Raw genomic sequence first — 23069 nt, 5'->3', positions numbered from 1 at the left:
ACAAATTATGGTATATATATACCATGAAATATTATTCAGCCGCAAAAGAGAATAAAATCTTGCCATTTGCAACATTGCATCAGATGGTTAAGCGTCTGCCTACGGCTCAGGTCATGATCCCAGGGTCCTGGGATCGAGCCCCGCATTGGGCTCCCTGCTAGGCGGGGAGCCTGCTTCTCTCCCTCTGCCTCTGCCTCTCTCTCTCTCTCTCTGACTTTCATGAATAAATTTAAAAAAAAAATTTAAAAAAAATTAAAAAAAAAAAATAACCAAACCACAACAAGGTCACAGATACAGAAAACAGATTCATGGTTGACACAGGCAGGGAATGAGGGGTGGGGAGAATGGGGGGAGGGGGTCAAAAGGTTTAAAAAAATTTAAATAAAATAATAAATAAACAAACAACAACCAATACTATGTATCTCAATGAGTGGCTTTTTATGGTGTCTTCTTCACTTCTGCACAAGGTGAGGGCCTCACTTGCCTCAGTCTGGTCCTAGGCCCTGGTCAATTATGTGCAGAGCACTCTGCAAGGGCATAAAGCAGATTTAGAGAAGCAAGAGACGTGGATGCTAACATCTAGAATCATAGCATAATAGGAGGGAAAGCATGTTCTAAAATAAGGCCAATCAAGCGAAAGAGCGGTAAGCACTTTAAGAGAAGTTCCAGAACAATGACTGTGTCAAGAGTGGTGAGGCAGGATGGACACCACGCTAAGCCTTCCTGTCCCCACTGTGCCACGTCCAGCTGGGTGACACCAGGTAGACTGCTTCACCACGAAGAGACTGCCATCTCCTCATCTGTGACCTGGAGGGACTGTCCCCCACCTCGGAGGGTGACTGTATAATGAGACAAAGCAACATGTGTAACACACACAGGGACTCCTGATAAATGGCAGTTGTGATCTAAGCAGGCCTGGGGAACACAGATTTAAAGTCTTGGTTATAACACTGGCCATCACATACCTCCTTAGAGAGAAGGCTACAGAAATGCAACATGTTATGTATATTTTCACAAGAATGCATGAGGACTCTGGCCAGACATTCACATCCATGATTTGGCAGTTTCTTTTCAAACTGCTTTAAGAGCTCCACACTGGGTTCTGTGTCACTCGCATCGTGAAAGAAAAATCTGTGATAAGAGAGGATGTTTTCCATGAGATCTGGAGTTTGATCACCATGATGGATTTCAGGGATCAGCTTGGCTTATTTTAGGGGAAGAGAAGAAGATTGAGACAAGCCTTTGAATAATCCACACACACAACCAGTAGCAGGAGGAACTAGCCAATTTTCTGAAAAACCACTCACAGATCACGGACTAGCGAAGGATTTACACTTCACACGCACATACTCACACCATCTTATTCATGTTTGGGCAGTGTCTTAGAATTTGGTTTCTAAATGTTCTCTATCTTTTCTTTGTTGCAGGAATTGCTTTCTACATTTGTCAAAAGAAGAAAATACTATCCCGTGTCTGCTAATGTATCTCCGATCCCCCAGTAGACACTCACTCAAAGCAGCAAAGAGAGAGCGGCTGCGGCACCATCACAGCGGAACCAAAGCATAACTGAAAAATTCACCTTTTCTGTCTGATGCATCTGCCTAAACACATCCTTGAGGAAAAGACATCACTTCTGGGGGACGTCTCTGTGATGCTTGGGCTCATCTGGTATTTCTTTTCACTTAACAGTCCTTCATACATTTCTAAGGCAGCATCTTCACCCTGGCTAAGATTTGTTCATCCATCCATCAAATATTTATTGAGTGTCTTTCAGGTGGAAGACACTTCTGAACACAGGAGAATCCAAAGGGACACATGCAGGACAGCCTCCTTGTTCTCCGCAAAGTTGGCAGGTTAACAGAGTTGACAGATAATATATAGACAATGAAATAAACAAGAAAAATATCAGAGAGCTAATGTGCTCTAATGCTTATTAAAATCGGGCAACATGGTAGTGACCATGACGGGTCAAACTTGAGACTGGTTGCTCAAGGAAGTAGGCAACATTTCAACTGAGGCTGGGATGACAAGAAAGAGACAGCTAGGTGAAGGTCTAGGGAAGAGGGTACCACACATCCTCACCTACTTCATTTACCAATGAATCAAGCATGTAGTGAGCTCCAGTAAATGGAGCTTGAGAGTTGGGTACCAGGTAGGGCATTATGGGCTTCACAGGGACATGGCCTTGATCTTAGCCTCATTAGCATCTCTTCCAGCTAACAAGCTATGAGCCCTCGCACGGTTCCTGGAAAAAGGGTGCCGAACTCTACCCTTCAAGTTTTGAGGACCGGAAGAACTGAATATAGTGGTGGAAGCTTTCTCTTCATTTCTACTTTATGGAAGCTGGCTTAGGAAGTGGGACACAGCATCAATGTTGTGATAATGGCACTCAGTCCCCTGAATGAATGAGGAATGGGCTAGTCTTAGGCTTGGAGGAGAGAATCATGGAAGCCTGAGAGCCAGCGTGAGAAGGAAAGAGGGGAGAGCATCATGCCAGATGAGCTGAACAGGAAGACAGAGAAGAAGATGAGGGGAGTAGAGTTCAATAGGCCTTTACTAAATGCCTCTCATGCTAAGGCTAGGTACTGGGGACACAAAGCAATCCCCAGTCTCAAGGGAGTTTGGGAGAAATGGTTCACGTGGATGACGGCAAAGGTGAGCAGGTGAGCAGCATGCGGCAAAGACAAAGAGGTGAAGAGGCTGGTTTGGGAAAAAAGTTGGTCAAAATCATCCACATAGGAGAGTTTGGAATTCTATTCACTCCTAGAGGGCACCCAGCGGAACAGGGAGGCCCTGGCTTGGGAGCACAGAGACCTGGATCCAACCGATCCTCGCTCTGGCTGCGTGACCTGGGGCAGGCTGAATAACCTCGCCGCTTATCAAGGGCTGCATCTTTATTTATTTATTTATTTTTAAATTATTATGTTATGTTAATCACCATACATTACATCATTAGTTTTTGATGTAGTGTTCCACGATTCATTGTTTGCGTATAACACCTAGTGCTCCATGCAGAACGTGCCCTCCTTAATACCCATCACCAGGCTAACCCATCCTCCGAAAAACAAACTGAGGGCTGCATCTTTCCTATGGGGTTAGCCTCAGAAGTCATGCAAAGTTAGAACGAGGTTTACAGATAATATGGGTGTGGTGTCTGCAACATAGTAAGCAGTGGTCATTATTCCCATACCCTGGCCGAGGTTCTGATGGGTAAGTAATTTTCCATACTATATTATTACGGCTCTGCAGAAGTTAAGTGACTGATCATTTCAGAGTTGAATACTGACCCTCTCAGGGTGGTGTCTGTCAGGCCCTTGCATTTTATTTATTTTATTTTATTTTATTTTATTTTTTTAAAAGATTTTATTTACTTATTTGACAGAGACAGCGAGAGAGGGAACACAAGCAGGGGGAGTGGGAGAGGGAGAAGCAGACTCCCCACTGAGCAGGGAGCCTGATGCGGGACTCGATCCCAGGACCTTGGGATCATCACCTGAGCCAAAGGCAGACGCTTAACCAACTGAGCCACCCAGGTGCCCCAGGCCCTTGCATTTTACTAGACAGATACAGCATCACAGGTCTAGGGCTGTGCTTTGACCGCTGGCTACTCATGATCCTCTTTTTATTTAGTCAAAACTCAAGACCAGAAAGCATGCCTTTATTTAACTAAGCTAGAAAGTTTTATCAAGGGTTCAGCTATTGCCCAAAGTGCCAGGCTGCAGAGTCCAGAGAGCAGTGAAGGGGACTGAGCACTGCTCTGCTCAGCCTACGGGAAACCATTTGTCACCTCCTCTTACCTACGACGCGCTGTCCTCACCAGCTCTTATTAACCTCTGAATTCCTGGGGTCATTTACATTTTCCTGGCCAGGCCCTAGTCTCAGTGACATATGAGATAGTTATTGTTCATATATCTTATTTCTTCTAGTAGATCGGCAAGTATCAGGAGGGCAGGCACCTTTCTTAGTCCTTGCCTAGCACAGGTAGGCAAATGGCAAATGAATAAAATTAAGCTAACGGACTCACTCTGAATAACAGGCCACAGACTCTCATTAACCTGTGGTGTATTAAAACACATGTTCACATCCCACAGAATAGACTTTGGAAAAGTTAAAACAAACTCTCTGACCCACAGTGTCTTTGCCTGTTAAGAGTCGCTTTGTCACTGGGTCGTTGTTAGAATGAAATGAGAGATGCATGTTCCTATCCCTTGGGTCAAGAGACATCACCCTTTATAGAACAAAAAGACAGAGAGAGAGATGAGCTCACCATCTGCCTTTATCCCAAGGGTTTCATTGTCCTTCAGCTTGTATGGTGTCTCCTGCTTACATCTCTACCAATATGAGTCCCTAAGGTCTTTTTACATACCCCAAGCAGACAAATATTACATTTTTCTTTTCTTCTCCCTCTTTTTTTTTTTTTTTTGCATGAGATACTTGACTCATTTTCAAAACAAGACCAATAAGACTATAAAGAAACACAAGTTCTGTTGGAATTTGCCCAGAGAATGCAGGGCAGCCATGGGGATGCTGTAAATGGGAGACTCTCAGAGGAGTTCTCAAAGTAATCTCATTTAGAACTTGGAACCAGACAGGAATTCTGTTGTACGAGGGCCCTGTGCCATTTCTAAAGGAAAAGATTAATTTTGTATTTCCTCAAATTAGAATGTATTTGGTGGTAGGGCCCTTGTGTATGGAAGAATCTAGAAGAAATAGGGCACCTGGGTGGCTTAGTTGGTTAAGCGACTGCATTTGGCTCAGGTCATGATCCTGGAGTCCCGGGATTAAGTCCCACAATGGGCTTCCTGCTCAGCAGGGAGTCTGCTTCTCCCTCGGGCCCTCCGCCTCTCATGCTCTCTCTATCTCATTCTCTCTCTCAAATAAATAAAAAAATCTTTAAAAAAAAAAGAATCTAGAAGAAATAATGTCCTTATTTGGTTCCCTTAGTCATTCATATCAGAACTCAAGTAGAAAAGTTTCTCGCCTCACAGTGTAGTGAAAACAAATGAATATATTAACTGCTATCTCCTTCACAGAACATAGATGGGAACCAGAAAATCTGTTACAAAAAATAGCCCTGCCACCCAGGAACTATGTGACCTGCAAGTTCCATTACTTCTGTATGCCTCGCTTTCCTTGACCCTAAAATGAGGGTGAAGATAAGGCTCAACTCACTGAGGTGTTGAGAGAATTAAATCAGTGAATATCATCAAACTTATAGAACAGTATGGGGTAGCTGGGTGGCTCAATGGGTTAAGCGTCTCTGCCTTCCACTCAGGTCATGATCCCAGGGTCCTGGGATCAAGCCCCGTGTCGGGCCCCCTGCTCAGCAGGGTGCCTGCTTCTCCCTCTCCCTCTGCCACTCCCCCTGCTTGTGCTCGCTCTCACTCACGTGTGCGCTCTCTCCCTCTGTCAAAGAAACAGATAAAATCTTAAAAAAAACATATGGAGCAGTAAATAAACGAGAGAAATTACTCTATAAGAGTTAGCTATTATTATAACTACTATTATCATTTCTCTCTCAAAGATCCTTTAAGACATCATGCCAAGAGAGAGTGGGAAAAGAAAAGTAAAATAGCAGACTGGTTATTTTCTTAGTCTTTGGAGACAAATGGAGGTTAACATCCTGACTCCATCAATTACTTGCTCCATGACTTTGGGAATGTAAAAAAAAAAATCTACAAACCCCACTTTCTTCATTGGGTCATTGTAAAAATTCAATGAGATTACACATGCAAGGCATTCAGCACAGTGCTTGGCATGTAATAATTGTTCAATAAATATTATAGAAAATAATTCTTATTATTCATTTTTCTACTAGATTTTTTGGCCAACATAATCACCCAGTGCTCAGTAAATACTTGCAAATACCACTTTGGTCTTTGAGGTTTTTTTGTTTTGTTTTGTTTTGTTTAACAACTCTGAAATGAGATCTAAGGATAACCATAAAATATGATCATTGATGTGTCCATTCTCAAAATATTTAAATAAAATGTGGCAGATACCATCCTCAGCTCCCGGCTGAGGATAGTACATTGATGGCAAGTTGTTCTGGAATGCACCCAGGGGGTGGTGATGGAGAGACTCAAAGGAGATTGGAACTCTGAATCCTTGCAGTTCACTCTTCAGTCCTTTTCCTTTGTCAAATGTCTCCAAGGAAAAGTTCTTAAATCATTTGAGGCTCAAATGCAACATCTTTTGTGCATGACTGTGATTCACTGCACATTTGAACAGAATGACAGTGAATACTATTTTTCCAAGACCTATTAATTTTCTAAGAATTCTTAGACTCCTAGGCTAATATTATGCTCAGCAAGAGATCCCTCATAAATGTGTCCAAACTTATTTTATGACAGGGACATAGTCACAAAATTATGAATGACTTCCTGATAACCAAAATAACAAATGAATGGAGTCAATTAAAAATATAAACCATTTACACCCTGTTCCATCTTCCAGCAATTTTTAGCATGAGCAGCTGAGTTTGTGGAGAGGGAGAGGCTTGACGGATATTCGGAGGGACAGAGAAACCTTCTTAGCAACTAAGCTGTCCACTTTCAGCTGTTACACAAATAGGTCACCTTCATCCTGTCTCAAAAGATGCTTAATAGTATACTTGACAGACAAGAGGGTCACCTGGCTCAAACTTGCGCATGACATTGTTGGTAGTTATTGATATGCTCTTTAAATGGGGGGGTACTCTAAAAGCCTGGGGTTTATGCTCTACAACTGTCAGAGCTTCCCTTTAAATTCAGCACCCTTTAAAGCATATATATATATATATATATATATATATGTATATATATATATACATATATATATATGGCAAAGAAGTCTTAGTCCACAAGCCCAAAATTAAAAATGAATCATACTTCATGCCAATACTATGCATCTTTAGATAGATTATCTCCAGCATCATTTCTCTTTTATTATACAACATTTAGTAAAGAACTGTGTGTACGTAGTTAGTTGAATTTTTATGTTGACAACAAAGATGAAAATTTGCAGAGCTAATATATAACCTAGGATATATTTGGTTTTTTTTCCCCCCAGTTATTCCTAAGTATCAAATGTGAGTTCAAAAGGGTCTGCTCTTCAGTGTTGATTCTTAAAAAAAAAAAAAAAGATACTAATGTTTGACTCACATTTGTCCTCATCAGAATTTGTGGGAAAGAGAAACAGTCTTCTGGGACAACAGTGTGATTTCAGATTCAAGATTTGTAATGGAAAACCAAAGGGTTTCTGTAAAGCTTATATTTTAAAATGGACTCACGCACCATCTTAACGCACTTTAAGGGAAAATTCTCTAGTCTATTATCCATTTTTAATAAAGTCACAAATATAGAAGAAACCTGTAGAAGCTTAAAAGAAGGAATCTTCTTAAGTTATAGTTTCAGACAAGATGGTCTTAGCCATAAAATATTAGTAAGCAAAGAAGGTAGTGTCTCGAAGTTAAAGCATATTAAAGTCATCTTCATTATAAGCTTGGCCCCAAATAACACTTTGGTTCTCCTTGGCAGTGAAGCAAAAGTTTTGCAAATAAGGAATGGAAATTTTTCTAAGCACAGAGCTAAGTCCTCTATCACACTGCTATATAGAAACACTGCCATTCTGTGAAGAGAAATAGAATGAGTACGTAGCAACCTGCTTGTCTAGCAGGGCAACTGGCTTACAAAAACACATTTATCTGCATACTCTTTTGATTCTTTCCCTGTAGGAATGGATGAATCTGAAGTTTAGGAGTACTCCTTAAGATGGCCAAAGTATTTTAGGTCAAGTTATAAATTTTTCCTGATGTTCTCTGCCAAGATTATGTTGAGGACTGAGAAGAGAATCCTTAAAATGGTTCCAAAAGTAAATGTTCATCTGTTACGGAAAAAAGAAGTAAAATAGCATCTCCCTATCTCTGCTTGATGCCTGCTTGATTCCAAAGGCTCACCACCGCATGGCAGGTACACGAGAGGTAACTGGGGCCTGGATCCCTGGAGCTGGAATATTGGGACATCGCCACTATTTTGCAGAGGTTTTCTACTAGCTCTAGAAAAGCACACATCCTGCAAGTCTGTCGTCCTTGGCATTGACCTCTGCAAGTACAAAGGCATCATCTCTGATAGAAGGGAGCCTAGGGCCAAGTGATGCTCAAGTCTTTGGAGCCAGGTGGGCTGGGGTCCATATTCTGACTCTCCAACTGGGCTGCCCTGGGCCTGTGACCTTAATTTCTCTGTACCTCACTCTTTCTCATCTGCAAAATGCAGTAATAACAGATAATAAGCACCCCCAGGATTGTTGTGAAGGTTAGAGATAAGGCCAACAAATGTACTTGGCAGGCACCATGAAATGTTACCTGCAGATCACAGAGCTGGGCTACGTAGGGAGCTACCATGTAAATATTCCATTAGGTTTCACTCCATGCTGCTCACCAGGAACCACTCTTATAACACAAATAGAATACATGATGCCGCTAAAATTCCCTTATACCCAAAGATTCCCCTATCGCTTATAAAAGGTTTGCTTTTGTGTTTTAATAAGTAGGTTCCAGGATGCATAAGTCCCACAGATTCAGCCCAAGCTCCTACATCCTCTGCATTTACAGTAGAAATAAAATTTCACACATTTTGAAGTTGACACTCAAGTGTTCTTGAGCCATTGGGTGGAGGGCTCTTGGGTCGCATGGGTCTGTGAGATTTGTACATTCTTGACATTTCTGAATTGTCAAAGTTGGAATTGGGCCTAACATAGGGCTAGTGAGGATACCTCCCCCTCTCTCCAGAAATTTTTTTCTTACTTGTCCTTTCCCCTCGTTCCATAAACAAACTCAAGTCTCCCCTTCTTAAAAAACAAAGCAAACCAAAATAAAAACGAAAAACTTTCATCTTGCATTTCTTGGTAGGTCTGGTTGAACTTCCCTCTAAGAAAGGGAGAACATCCAAATTTCTTTGCTGAGATTTCTCTGCTCTTTGCATTTCCCCTTCACACTTCCACCAGGGTATTCTGGTTCTGTCCCCCTCGTTCCATGGAAACTGCACAAATTGTCGATTTCAACAGACAAGTCTGCTGCACACACCTCGGTGCTGCCCTGGGCCCTGTTGGTCACATGCTCCTTCTGAAACTCCAAACTGCTTTGGCCTCTGTGACCTGTACTTCCCTAATTCTCTTCATATGCGCTTGGTTCCTCCTGTGCCTCTTATTCCACCACCCCCACCCCCACCCCACACCCTTTGGATGCCTAATCCTCACAGTGAGCAGCCACAGCCTCCTGCTGTTAACCACTTTGTACTTTCTTCTTGGGTGATCTTATCCCTGTTCCAGATTTCAACCACTGTCATCTCCCTTCCAATCCTTGCATCAACGACCTTCACCTGGATGTTTCCCACACAACTCAGAATGGAACACATCTTCTACCCTACCATGATGCTGCTCTTGAAATCCCTCAACTGTAGGCACCGCCAAACACCTGCCCAACTCAAAACCAGAGAGTCACTCTCCCTCTGACTCATCATTCCCACTCCATCAATCATCAGGTCCTGCCAACTGAGTCTCCTTTTTGGTGTTTTATTTACTCCCTTTCACTCCTACGACCCCTGTCCCACTTCAAGCCCTCATTATCTCTCAGACGGACCGCTGGACTGTCCCCTAACTGGCCTCCCCATTGCCAGTCTTATCCCCCTCAAATCGACCCTCCTTGCAGCTACTAGACTGGATAGCAGGCCACATCAGTACTCTCAGTCTACAGGAAAATCAACAGGCAGGTCCAGCAGACCAGTAACAAAGTCACACAAATGGTTCCTCCAGAAGGGTCTTGCCTACACTTTGTATCTCTTTATTCTTGCCTGAACATAGCTCTCTAGACTTCCTATTGATTTGGAAAGCCAATACCTTTCCAATAAACTCCTTTTCTGCTTAAATAGCCAACCTATGCTGTTTACAGTGAAGATCCTTGATGAGTGTACAATTCTGTTTGCTCTCTATCATAATTATAGATTTGTGTCTCCTCCTATCAGTCTATGGCTGCCAAGGGCAGTGACCATGACCATGTGTGTATTCCCAGTCCTCTATGTACTCCAACTACTAATATAATGCCTGATGGATAGTAGGTATTCAAATGCGCATTGGTAGAATATTCTTAGATGCTTTTTCTGTAAAACATATGATTCACTCGTGATACTATGAAGTTATAGTACATTTTGTTTTATTATCTTATTCTTAGCCTCAGAATCCCCCAAAACACAAGTAACTTTCTCGCAAAGTAGAGAAGGCGAGAATTCTGACAGATCTCACTGAATCAATCACAAGCCCAATCCTTTGGTTTTCTCATTAACCACATCCATAAGCAAGGGCCTCTTCTAAGAGCAGACAAATATCTCTACCTGCTTTTTTTTTTTTTTTTAAGATTTTTAAATTTATTTATTTGAGAGAGAGAATGAGAGAGAGAGAGAGCACATGAGAGGGGGGAGGGTCAGAGGGAGAAGCAGACTCCCCGCCGAGCAGGGAGCCCAATGCGGGACTCGATCCCTGGACTCCAGGATCATGACCTGAGCTGAAGGCAGTCTCTGTCTACCTGCTTTTATCCATCAGGATGGCTACTGTTGGTGTCTTACACTTGAGTTACTTGGAAAAAAACAGCTCCCAAAAGCTAGCTCAAAGTCTGATAATCTTTTGCTAAAAATACTTTGCAGACCAAGCAGCGTCACTCTCAAGGTTGCATTGTGATTGTTTGTGATGGCAGAGGATCAAGAGACTTAGGTAGCCCTGATGAGCCAATAACCCAAGAGCTATTTGTTCCTTGGTAAGTCCGAGATGGAACAGGCCACCTGTGGGTCAGGCAAGATGAGACACTGCTTCCCTGTTATACTGGGAAATGACAACATTAGCTTCCAAAAGTCCTTGAAGTCCTACAGCAGGAAGGATTATTTAACACAACCTCTTTTACTACAGGGGAAAACATCAAGGGTTCTCTCCCTCTCTCTCTTTTTTCCCTTTCAATTTCAACAAGGGCTTTCCAGATTGATTAAATTCCAAGTCTTTGCTGATACCACATGCTGTTTGTTGGGTTTTGTGGGGGAGGATGTGATCCCTGTTCTCAAGGATGTAACACTCTGGCCAAGTGAAGGGGTGGGGACAAGGAGGTGCTAACCAGGAGACACATGGTGGGAGTGAAGAGGGCCAGGTGAAGAGAGGTGTTCATCTACTGGAGAAACTCAGGGAATGCTTCAAGAAAGAGCTGGGCCTTAAGGCATGGGTAGGGGTAGGATTCCAATAGGCCAGGATGGAGCAGGGGAATAAAAAGCAGAATACAGACGTAGAGAACAGTGTAAATACAGCAAAAGGCAAGCAAGTAAAGGGCGTGATGATGAACAGCACATTGGGGATTCGTGGGAGGGAAGAGCAGATTTATAATTTGGGGCAAATCGTGAGAGGTCTTGAGTGCCACACTAGGCAGTCTGTACTTTCTCGTGGGCAACTCATTATCACCGGATTCTTAACAAGAGGGCCCTTCTTTCTCACATCTGGAGGGGGTGGACAGTTGGCAGTCATCCCAATGCACTGTCCTCAACCCTGACCACACATGAGACTCACCTCAGGAGTTTGCTCATTTGTTAGTGTTCATTTACTTATTCACAGTGCCAACTCTGGCCCTATTTCTGGCCAAAGAAATCAGACAATTTTTAAAGAAATTTTCAGGTGATTTTAACATCCAGTCAAGGTTGAGAACCACTAGCCTAATACATAGGTAGAAGAATTTCTCTATAAATTCTTGGGTTTTGTTGGGAATGCTTTGCTGACATAAGTAAGATATTAGGTTTAACTAGGTATGGCCTAACGGATACAACAGAAATTTCTGATATATTGTGCAAGTTCCTTGCTTTTAAATAACTTCCTCATTTATCACTAGCCAGATGTTCATCTGCGTTAGGCACCACCTTCTTCCTGTAGATATTTCATATACATATATATATCATTGGTAATTATGGATATGTTCATATATGTGATATGATATACAGATCTACATGAAAAAAGATATATATGATATATACAGATATATAGAGAGATATATATTTGATACATATAGATATGATATAAAATTTTATATATATGTATACATATATATATAAAATCAGCAGATGTGAAAATTAGGGTTGACCAACCAAGATGCCAAGACATGTATCATTTATATTGACATAATGGGGTTTCACTTAAATTCTTAAAAATCAAATATTATTTAGTAAGAGGTAGAAGTAGGTCTACTGCTGGGGTGACCTAGCAAGGAGGTTCTGCTATTTTAGGAACCAGAATTTTTTATAAATACTATATCACAAGATGCAAGTCACAAAACATGCTAACCGTATGCCAGGGGATTTGAAGGTGGCAATGAAAGCAGAAAGTCCTATAACAAGGAATTATTTTTTTCTTCCAGCATACGGTGACCACAGCTGACTTGTACAATTATGAGAAGGGAAGCATCCTAAAAATCCTTAGTTGCCTTGTGGGGGATGAGGGCAGGAGCTGGGTAGCCACTTCCCATTGGGTGACCCTACTTTGAGTAAGGAAAAACCCAGATGGGGTATTGGCCTTGATAGGAAGGCGTTGGCTAGACAGAGCCTATGTCCACGGAAGTCAGTCAAGGGAGGGAGAAGCAGGCAGATATAACCAGCCCGTGGAGGTTAAACCCCAAATGGAGGGGCCAGGTAAGAGAACCCAAGGTCCCAAGCTGATTGACAGGGAGGCCAAGGGGTAGGGCCCTGCCCAAGAGCTTAGGGGATGAGAGATCCACTTGGCTAGGGGTCTCCTAAAGACTTTATGCCATCAGTCAGACAGATAATTACCTTTGAAGGGGCAGAATGAACCAGGAGCACACATGAAAATGCATAAGGACTTTTGATTCATCCAATACTAGATTTATTCATACAGCAAACTCATCCATTCAACAAAGATTTACTGAGCATCTACTATGTGCCAGGCCCTTTTCTATATGCTGAAGATTACAGGCAGGTAGGATATCTACACATCTGAAAGAGTGAATCAATACGCAGTATGGCATAAAATGTAGCAGTCTGTGGGTTTGGTAGGCCCAAAGCACTATACCTTTGGAACTCATGTTCTTCCGTATGTATGAAATATAATTAATTCTCTGATGAAGACTTTCCAACATCTTATGATTAATACACCAAAGCTTCAGGACCTGAGGTTGCCCTGGACGACTTCCAAAGCCCAGTTCTAGGACCTGGGATCCCAGGCAGGGCCAGGGCAGTACCAAACTGGGCTCAGGCCCTCGGGAGTGGTGTGAGATACTGCAGGAGTATCTTGAGCCATTTGCTGGGGTTGAGTGTCTCTCCAGGAGACATCCAAGGAACACCCCAGACTCACGTTGCTCTCCAGTCTCTACACAACATGGGGGTGTGTTTCTCCTTAGAGAGCCCTGGGAGACCAACCTGCAGAGGCCCATGGGGGTGGGAACCATCTGATGAACTTGTGATGTCAGGGTGGGATGCTGAGGTGATCCCCCAGAGTCCGAAAAGGAGCTATAACTCACAAGAAGGGAGGACTGTTCCCCCTCTTCCAGGAAGGCCACTTGGGATCCCAGCCAGACTTTTGGCTCTAGCTGAAATACCAGCTTAATGACAGAGCACAGAACCAAAACTCAGTTGTGGCCAAGTAACCGAAAGTGTCTTTAAGATAGAAGGAACGGGTTTGGATTAAAAAAGGGGGTGTCAGAAAGACATAGGCATGTGATTTCAGCACACTCCACTGCATCCCCCACTTCACCCCCTCGTTGTGCCAAACCTCATAGCCAGCCTTCCTGCCTCAGATAGCATCACTCCCTCCGAGGTACAAATACCATCCGGACTCTTCGTATTAGGCAATTTCTCAAACCCCAGCCCCCACCGTTGTACAAAAACCGCATTCCCTACAACAAGTGCTGTGAATTTCCTTGTTTCATTCCCAACCACTGGACACATTTCTGTATTTACCTTCCTCTTCCAGGGGGCTTTAGTGTGCCAAGCTTCCAATCAAGGAACAGTACCTACACTGAGTTTTTACCTCTCCCTTCCTCAGTTCCTCCAACGGCTTCCTTATAGAGTCAGGTTAAAGGTGCTAAGTCAAGGTGTCCAAAACTTAGAGTACAGCCGAAATTCACCCGATGACTCATCTGATTGTGACTCGTCCAATGTAAGGCCAACTTAATGGGCTCCAAGAGTCCTCAGCCCAAGGGCTTCTGCCCCCACATCTGGCATTGGGGAAAATGGAACCAACAGTCACGATTTCACCTGAGGACCACTGTCCAAAGAGCTTCCCATAGCCTCTGAACTGTGAAGGAATAAACAAGGTTGTTTTTTTTTTTTTTTGAGGATGAATGAGGGAATAAAGAAGATTTTTATAGGATTCAATGGATCTCTTGTTTCCTGGATTTAATTCAAACCTAAAATTTAGAAGCGAATTCAAATTTGAGTCTAACATAATCTCACTTCCCCTGACAAAGTAGAGGAGATAAAAATATGCAGTCCGGCCACTGTTAGCAAATCTAGGAAGCAGACGATGCTGGGTTGCTGCACCCAGTCACCTGCACAGGTGGCCCTGTTTTGGGGGGTACCCTCCATTGTGGTACACAACCAAACACCACCAGTGAAACTCAGCCACCTGTGGCCAGCAGAGGTCAAGCATATTTCAAGATGGCTATGAACTAGAGACACCGGAATTGCAATCGGAGATTCTTAGAGACCTAATACTCTAAATAAGCCAAGGAAGTGGGCCTCAAATACAATTTGGGGCATCTGAGGAGACATTTCAAGAAGGGTACTTATGTAACTACCCCCAGATTTGATTTTTCCTGTGATGCAATTCTAACTTGCAGATTTGTTTCCCTACTTAAGTCCCCGCACGACTATAGCATTGTTCTCTCCACGGCGTGTTAACCTAATAACCAAGGACATATAGAACGTGCCATTTGTATTCCAAATACTTGTGGGCAAAAGGCTCTGAAACCTACAACTTTCTATGGTGGATTAGACACACAGAGGTGGATGGAACCAGTTTCAGAAGGTTTCTGCAGCAAGATGAAGGAAATTTGTAGACAGGCTTGGGAACAACTGGCCAAACTGCCTGCCGCCTGTGACGATTTTATCATCTTTTAATTTAGCAACCTAGAAATGGGTTTATAACAGAAATTCTTTGTGTTGGCCTCTCAGCACGCAACCATAGCGGCTGGAACACACCTCACTGCCCCTCTGGAGTGCACTTGGTTATGTCCAAGTTCTGGCCTTTGAAAAACACTGTACTGGAGGGACGGAGACCTACACTGCCTTTTCTGCTGGGAGTGCTCAGAGGAGAATGAATTAACTTTGCCCAGCCAAGCCAGTAGTCCTGATCCCGAGCCAGAAAGCAGTGGCCGTTAGAAGTTAGAAAGCAAGCAAAAAGGAAAGCAACAGTGCTCCCATTATAATATTAAGCCACAATCACCTTTTCCTATAATCATCTTCCTGTTTTCCCAGAAGGGGCATTGGTTAACTGCCACTCTGGGGCAGAGGGCAGCCCAGCACTTCCTGTGGCTCTGGAAGGTGGAGCTCAGCAGGCTGTGGCATGTCCCCTGACCCCAGAGCAGGCTGAGAGCGGCCACCATGCTGGGGGTGGGGGCTCAGAGACTGAGGCTCCTGGATTAAAGGGTGATGTTGATTTCCTTTCCTTGGGGCCAGGACCAGGGTGAGGCAGGAGAGGTGTTTAGGGAACAAGATTTAAGGAGGTTTTCACTCTCAGGGTCATGCGAGTGGCTCTTTCTTCCCAGTCCCAGCCCTGCTCAGGGGCCCTAGCACTGGGGGATGTGTGTGTGAGTGTGTGTGTGAATATGCACTGTGGTCAGTGGTTCTCAAAGCATGGTCCCCAGACCAGCAGCAACACCTGGGAACTGGTTTGAAATGCGCATTCTCAGACCTCATCCCAGACCCACTGAATGTGAAACTCAGGCTGTGGGGCCCAGCAATCTATGTCTTTAACGCGCACACCAGGTAACTCCCAAGCGGCTTGAGTCCCGTGGTCCGTGGCAGGTGGTCTCTCAAAATGCTTCACCCACAGCGGGAGCAGGGAAAGGGTGGGCTGGCGAGATGACAGGCACCTTGCTAAGGCCATCAGCAGGGTAGGGATCCCTCAGATGATAAATCAGGAACTGCTTTACCCCCAGCTATCCCCAAGTAAACTGTAGTAGTCAAGACCTGGCAACTGTTGGCAATAAATAAAGATTGCTACTGAGCTCATCCCTGCCCATGGCTTCCCCTTAGCCAGGCAGCTCAGAGCCAGCTGCTGAGTGCCACTGTGTCAGGGGCCAGCCATTTGAACATTCTGAGACTTCGATGCCCTCCTTTGCAAATGGGGCTAACATAACCCACGTGTGAGGGGCGTGTGAGGGGCAGAGAAGGTAATGCATATGCAGCCCAATAGAGCCGGGCTTCTGGGCTCCACCCTCTTCCAGGGAGCCAGCTGGGATGCCTTGGGGACTGAGGACAGCTCAGAGGGGAAGGAGGTTAGCTGAGCTCCCTGATACTACAGCGTTTTTAAAAGGAGGCTATTCCCTAGCCCAAATGGCCTGGGGCACCAAGCTTCTAAAAACACGGAGTGGAAGAAAGGAAAGGAGAAGGGGCCCCCTGGGGCCTGCAATTAGGCACTGAGAACTGCTTGTTTTTTGTTTTTTGTTTTTTTTTTTTAACATATAATGAAGGGTAAGAAGAAACCTCTGAAGACCCACATTTAAACTGTCACCAGAGCCCCAACAGTATGTAGTGGTGAGACAGTGACCAACGCCCGCCCGCCCAGCAACCTCAGGCACAGTCATGGACTTGGTCTCCTTTTTGCCAAGTGCTGGCTGACAGACGGAATCGCAGTATGAGGATGAAGTCACACAACATAAACATGAGCGCTTAGCGCTCAGGTCTCTTGGCGGAATGAGGGAACCTTTTCTGCAGTGCGGGGAGAGAACGAGCTCCACTGCGACCTTCCCGGCTCCTAAAGGTGTCTACGGAGGACCAGAGGGGCTGAGGACACGCAGAGGGCACGCAACTGCGGGGTGACCATCATTAGCGGCGCCCCCTTTCTCCCTGCCGTTAGGATGTGCTGGGGCAGAGGCAGAAAATCTCAGAGCTTCGCTCCCCGCCCCGCCCCCAGCAGGCCAGGTAAACAAAGGACACCCCCGCCCCCACGTCTTCCTGGGCCCTGCGTGCAGCACAGCTGAGGGTTGGAAGGAGGATCCATGACTCACACTTTTCCTCCCGAGGGGATTTAACTCCAAGATAACATTGCCCTTGAGAAAAGGCCAACCAGCAAGGAGGAAAGTTCACCTCGGGGCCCCTGTGCTCTGGAGCCCCCTTACCTTCCTCGTTTAAAATCCAGGGCAGGAACGCGAACACCGAGTCAAAGCCACAGGTGTTTTCTTCAAACGCGCAGGACCCGGCGGGCAGGTCCAGGGCGCCCGCAAGCTGCAGGGCTGCGAGCACAAAACGAATTTCAGCTCGGACTAGGGCTGGGAGCGTCTGCACCAACTCGGGGCGCCCCGGGGGGACCAGGTGAAAGTGAGGGGCATGCACGCGGGAGGGACGGAAGAGGGGTGCACTACTATCCCCTCCCCCGCCCCCGGCGCTTCCAAGGCACAGCCCTTCGTCCACCCCGCCCCCCATCGCACCCCAGGCTCGGGACGGGGGGTATGGCTGTCGAAAAGGATCCGGAGGCGCCCTCGGATGGCCCGGTCCAGGACAGCGAGCCCGGCCACCGGGGCTGCGGGAATGGGTCACGAGGGCGCCCCCCGGGGGTCCCCCTGGGTCTTTGCACTTACCTTGCATTGCCAGGAAGACGCCCCTTAGCAGCATGGTCGCGCTTCGGGGAGGAAGGACGACCGGAAAGGGGTGCAAGCCGCCAGCCCGCTGGGACCCGCTGCTCCGGTGAACCGGCGCGGGGGCGCCGGGGACCCGGGGAGGGAGAAGTCGAGAGGCTCAGCGTGCGCTTGGAGCTGCCCAACTTTGCGGAGCGGCTCGGGAAGCCGAGCGGAAACTTGAGGGTGCTTGACTGGTGCACGCCGCTCGGTCAGCCGCGGGTCAGATCGCGTCCCGAGTGAAGCCGGCCTGGCGCACAGCTGGTCCCGGGCGAGGATTGGGGCTGGGCGGGAAGGAGACAATTGCACACTTTTGAAAAACCAGCTAGGACTGGCCGAGAGGGGAGAGGTGGGGATGCAGCGCCTCGGCTCAGGATTTTAAAGCTTGGGACCAGACCCCTTGCAGACACTTGGAGGGGGCAGGCCTTCGAGCAGCCCCTCCGATGGGCCGGGACTGGAGGCGCCCCGCCCCGCCCATCCGCGGTGGGAACCAGCTTATTTCTGGGGACAGCTTCCCCGCATCTGGCACACCAGTACAGCAGGGCTGGCCCTAATTTTAACTTTTTCTCCCCAGAATGGAAAAGGGTGGAATCCTCCTAGGAAAACCTAGAAGAGAACTTGGAAACTGTTTGGTGACATGAGCTTTATATCTCAGGAGTCGCACGTTCGTGACCCAGTAATGCTAAGCCTAGAATACCACCCCCATTTTTGTAGCAGTGGAATGTCTGGCATGCCTGGTGCTCAGCATTCCCTCTGTCCGGTAAAAGGGGGGCATTCCTCCTCTCCAAAGAGCCATGATAAATTAGTAGTTTTCTAAATTAGCATGTGGGGGGGGGTGATGCCAGGGAGGGGGTTACTGTGAGTGCTTTGAACACTAAGTGGGTCTCTAAAAATATTCTCTTCCAAGTAAGGACGTGGTCGGGATTTTTCTTCTTCTTCTTCTTCCTAATGGTCTTTACAATTTTGTGCAGGCAATTTTGTGCCTAGGGCAGTGGTTCTCAAATTTGAGGGTGCTTCAGAACCCCCTGGAGGGCCCCACCATCAGAGTTCCAGATCTGGTAGAAGTGGGTTGGGGCCCAGAAATTCTGCACATTCTTATCAGGTTTCCAGATGCTGATGCTGATGCTACTAGTCTGTGACCACACTTGGAGGAGCCCTGGCCTAGCGAACTCCTGTTCAACCATCAAAGCCCTGTTCACATGCCTTCACCTGGTTTCTAGCCTCTCTTGGCTTTCCTTGGCCTTCATTGGCAGCTCCTTCTCCATATCCTGTGCTGTTTTGTGTGTGTGTGTGTGTGTCTGACCCGTGAACACTGGAGTGCCTCCAAGCTCTGTCCTTTTAGCCACCCCCCCCTCCGAAATTTCATCCAGTTTCATAGTTTGGAACACCAACTATATAGCCTGATGACTCCCAAATTTATCTTTCTAGCCCAGACTGCTCACTGACTCCAGACTCTTCTCCCTCACGGCCACCTCAACATTTTCATGTGGATGTTTAACAGCTACCTCACACTTCACAGGTCCCAACATGAACACTTCTGAGTCCTTCTCGAGCCTGCCTCCTCTTACGTCTTTATCTCAGTTAAAGGAACCTTTCTCCCCCACTTGCTCAGGACAAAACACTTTGAGTTATCCTTGAGTCTTCTCTTTGTCTCAAGACATTACCAAATTCTGTCCATTCAGGATTCCAAACACAGCAGATGCTGAGCATGCTCCATGCCCACAGTGCCCTGATGTAAATGGCCATAGTTGGCCGGGGAGGCTGCCCGAGCCTCCTCGGGGCAGTGTCCCTGCCTCTCCTGCCTATACTCCATTCCTAACACAGCCGTCAGGGGCATCCTTTTAACACAGAAATCGGGCCATGTGGCCTGTCAGTCCTTGGCTCCAGACTTGCAACAGCTTCCCAAATCAGCAAATCAAAAGCCAATCTTCAGGGGCGCCTGGGTGGCTCAGTCAGTTAAGTGTCTGACTCTTGATTTTGGCTCAGGTCATGATCTGAGGGGGGTCATGAGATGGAGCCCCGCACTGGGCTCCATGCCGAGCATGGAGTCTGCTTAAGATTCTCTCTCCCCTCTGCCCCTACCCCCGGTCACATGTGTGCTCTCTCTCTCTCTCACAAACAAACAAACAACAACAAAAAAATCAATCTTCACAAAGACCTATTAGGTCCTACAAAACCTGCCCCACCCTCATCTCTCTGATCTCATCTGTCCTGCTTATACCCCTCATCTCTCTGATCTCATCCGTCCTGCTTACACCCCTCCAGCCACATTGACCTCTCGACTGGTCCTCAGATACAGGGTACCTGTTCTTCTAGAACTTTGCACTGGCTGTTCCCTCAGCTTGAAATGCTCTTCCCTGGAGATCCACATGACTCAACATCCACACTGTCTTCAGGTCTTTATTCCCTGGTCACCTTCAGTATTAGAAATTCAATAGCTTTCTCTCTAATAAGAAATAAGCCCGGGGATCCTTTTAAAATAAGTTTGGATGAATTTTCATGAGTTTTCTGTAAGCAATGACTCAAAGCACCTAAAATTTGTTTAGGGTGTGTGTGTTGTTTGTATGCTTTGCCTCAGGTGGTAGCTAATAATGAGTAACATTTATCATGCTTACTATTATAAATATTTTATGTAGAAAAATCTTATTTAACTTTCACAAGGGCTCTATGAGGTCAATGTCATTATTGCTCCCATTTACTAGATGGGGAGACTGAGGTACAGAGTTCAGTGATAGCAAGAGGCAGAGAAAAGACTTAAACTCATATCTGCATTATTCCAAAAGTCTATTCTCTCAACTGGTAAAGTAACCTGTCTCCTTTGTCTTATATTCTTTTTTGATTTCTTGCTCATAGATGATGCTAAAAAGCTGAGGTATTTCATCAAATTACTTAATTAAAAATTCAAAGACAGAGAGGAATCCACTTGAAACCTCAAAACACTCTTTTCAACCAAGCAAGCTTCCAGCAACTATCAAACTGGTGCTCCTTTTGCCAGGTAGGTACCTGCAGAGTATTTCAGAGTTTTAGGATTGCCTTAGATTCATTTGCATGTTCCAAGTCTTAGGAAAATGAAAAACTTCAAAGCCATAAAGAGATCTTCAAAAAATTTAAAATATGAATTAAAACCTCAAGGCAATATCATTTATTGCCACCTATGGGAACCTGAATCCTTACATATAAACACAAAGTTAGTAAAACTTTGATTTCACGTATAATTGCATGATCTGAAGAACAGATGATCCTTCGACATTGGTGCAGGTTGGGGTCTCCGGGAAGCAGACTCTGATTTGGAGGTTAGGATGCAGGCTGCTTACTAAGTGGTGCCCTTGGCCTCTGCACGTGTGGAAGGGAGGAGGAGGTAGGACTGGGCCAAGGGAGAAGTGACATTGCAATGGAGGCCCCACAAAGCTTCTCCTGACCCCAGAGGCTATACTGGAGTTAAAATGACCCACACAATTTATCCCATATTAGGCTGATATGGCCAGATTTTTTGTATTGTTCTTTCTATCACACAGGGGATGCGGTCCACACAAGGACAAATGATCCCCAACAGGGGGGCTCTCTACACTGAGGCCGACCCAAAGGGGTTGATAGCTGAAGGCTGTTTGAAGAAAACAATCCCACCACTTGAGATGCCAAGTCCTTCCTGGAAGGAGGATCTGGACAAGCACACTGGTGTCCACCACAGACATTTCTCAGAGAAGGGAAAGAATACTACACATGGAGAGAGCCAAGGAGGGAATGCAGAAAATCTAGAAATTATGTGCATCAACCCACTTCCTCAGGTCACTAATCATGGAGCCCTGTGGCCATGCACTGCCTTCAACCCCTGGGAAAGCAGCATCAGGCCCCCAGGGGAGCACTACCCAGGACTCTCTCCTCCAAGATTTAGCTTAATCGAGTGATTAAGTAATGCATGTAAAGTTCTGGTTTATAGAAAGCACTCAATAAACATCAGGTATTACAGCGGGTTGAATGGTAGCCCTCTCCAAAAGATATGCTGTGAATGTGACCTTATTTAGAAAAGGCGCCATGCAGACGTAATTAAATTAGGGATCTTGAGGAAAGATCATCCTGGATTATGAAATGGGCCCCAAATCAAGGGCAAGTGCCCTTCCAAGAGACAGAAGAGCAGTAAGGACACAGGTCAGGGTGGAGGCAGAGACAGGAGTGGGGGAGCCACCGGAAGCCAGAAGAGGCACAGAGCAGATCCTGTCCCAGAGGCCCAGGGGAGTGTGGCCCTGCAGACTGCTTGACTTCAGACTTCTGGCCTCCAGAGCCATGGGAGAAGAACTTCCCGTTGTTTTAAGTCCCCAGGTTTGTCCCGGCGGCTGCAGGACGCTGATGCAGAAAGTGTGAAGCATCGGGCAATCCCGTGCCAGGCACTTGCCACGTGTCTCTCATTCAATCCTGCCTGCCACATCCCGGTGAGATGGACACATGTCATCTCCATCTTACAGAGAAGGGGAAACAGGCCCAGAAGGGTCCAGTAACTTGTTCTGGGTCACATGTCCAGCGACACCGCCCCTGAAAGCTGCTTTACAAAGGCCTGTCTCTCCCAACACGGACCTCCGCGCACATGCACATCACTGATGTGGGCCCAACGCGGAGGCTCGTCCCTCGCACCTTCCCTTCCGTTTGCCTCTCTCCCTTCTCGTCCTTCTCACATACTGCCGTGTCAGGGTCACTTCAGCAAACACTTCCTGAGCACCTGCTGCGTGCCAAGCACAGTGCTCAGGGCTGGAGACCAGGGGGTGAACGGGACACATTCTCTGCCTCACAGACCGGAGACCATGGAAAGACCATTGCAATAAAATATGCTGGTGATGTAGACGAGAACTGCAAACCAAATCTCCACCGGCCAGGGAAGTAACAAATGAACTGAGCTGGTAGCCGGGGCGGTTTAGGGAAGGATGGTGGGGCGAGCAGGCCCAACCACAGGGCATCATCACTGGCACTGGCTTGAAGCCAAGTCGCTATGGCCAGACAGGGGTCCAGCCCTGCCTGTTTTGCTCAATTTTTCAAAAGAAGCCCAATGTCCAGATATGGATGCAATCGCTCCTGATTTTCAAATACTGGCAATGAATTAAGACAGAATATATTTCACTCCCTGCAGGGGTAGAGTAAAACTTGGTGGGAGGCTAAATTCAATTCTTGAGCTGCCATTTACAGAACCAAGAAAGACCCACGGAAACAGAGAATGGATGCCTCACCGCCACCCTTC

At 46.1% G+C, this 23069-nt stretch overlaps 1 protein-coding gene and 1 long non-coding RNA gene across 2 annotated transcripts in view; one reads left to right on the top strand and one right to left on the bottom strand.

Annotated features, from left to right (window-relative positions):
* MAMDC2 (MAM domain containing 2) overlaps window positions 1-18281 on the bottom strand; it is a 142293-nt gene extending 124012 nt beyond the window's left edge. Inside the window, exons 1-2 of the mRNA XM_045882234.3 lie at window positions 17810-18281; window positions 17351-17464 (exon numbers count right to left, since the gene is read on the bottom strand). Of these exons, the coding sequence (XP_045738190.1) occupies window positions 17351-17464; window positions 17810-17843 (148 nt within the window). The 5' untranslated portion in view covers window positions 17844-18281. The remainder of the gene's footprint in view (window positions 1-17350; window positions 17465-17809) is intronic.
* On the top strand, window positions 16513-21484 carry LOC129046032 (uncharacterized). Its single transcript, XR_008506698.2, has 3 exons — window positions 16513-17153; window positions 20699-20840; window positions 21361-21484. It is a non-coding gene; the product is annotated as an uncharacterized LOC129046032 (long non-coding RNA).
* The last annotated feature ends 1585 nt before the right edge of the window (window positions 21485-23069 follow it).

This window comes from Mirounga angustirostris, unplaced genomic scaffold (genome assembly GCF_029215605.1).
Source record: "Mirounga angustirostris isolate CCGP_5_RB_7025 unplaced genomic scaffold, mMirAng1.0.hap1 SCAF_15, whole genome shotgun sequence".
Classification (NCBI taxonomy): domain Eukaryota; kingdom Metazoa; phylum Chordata; class Mammalia; order Carnivora; family Phocidae; genus Mirounga; species Mirounga angustirostris.
This window is presented reverse-complemented; position numbering and strand designations above follow the sequence as displayed.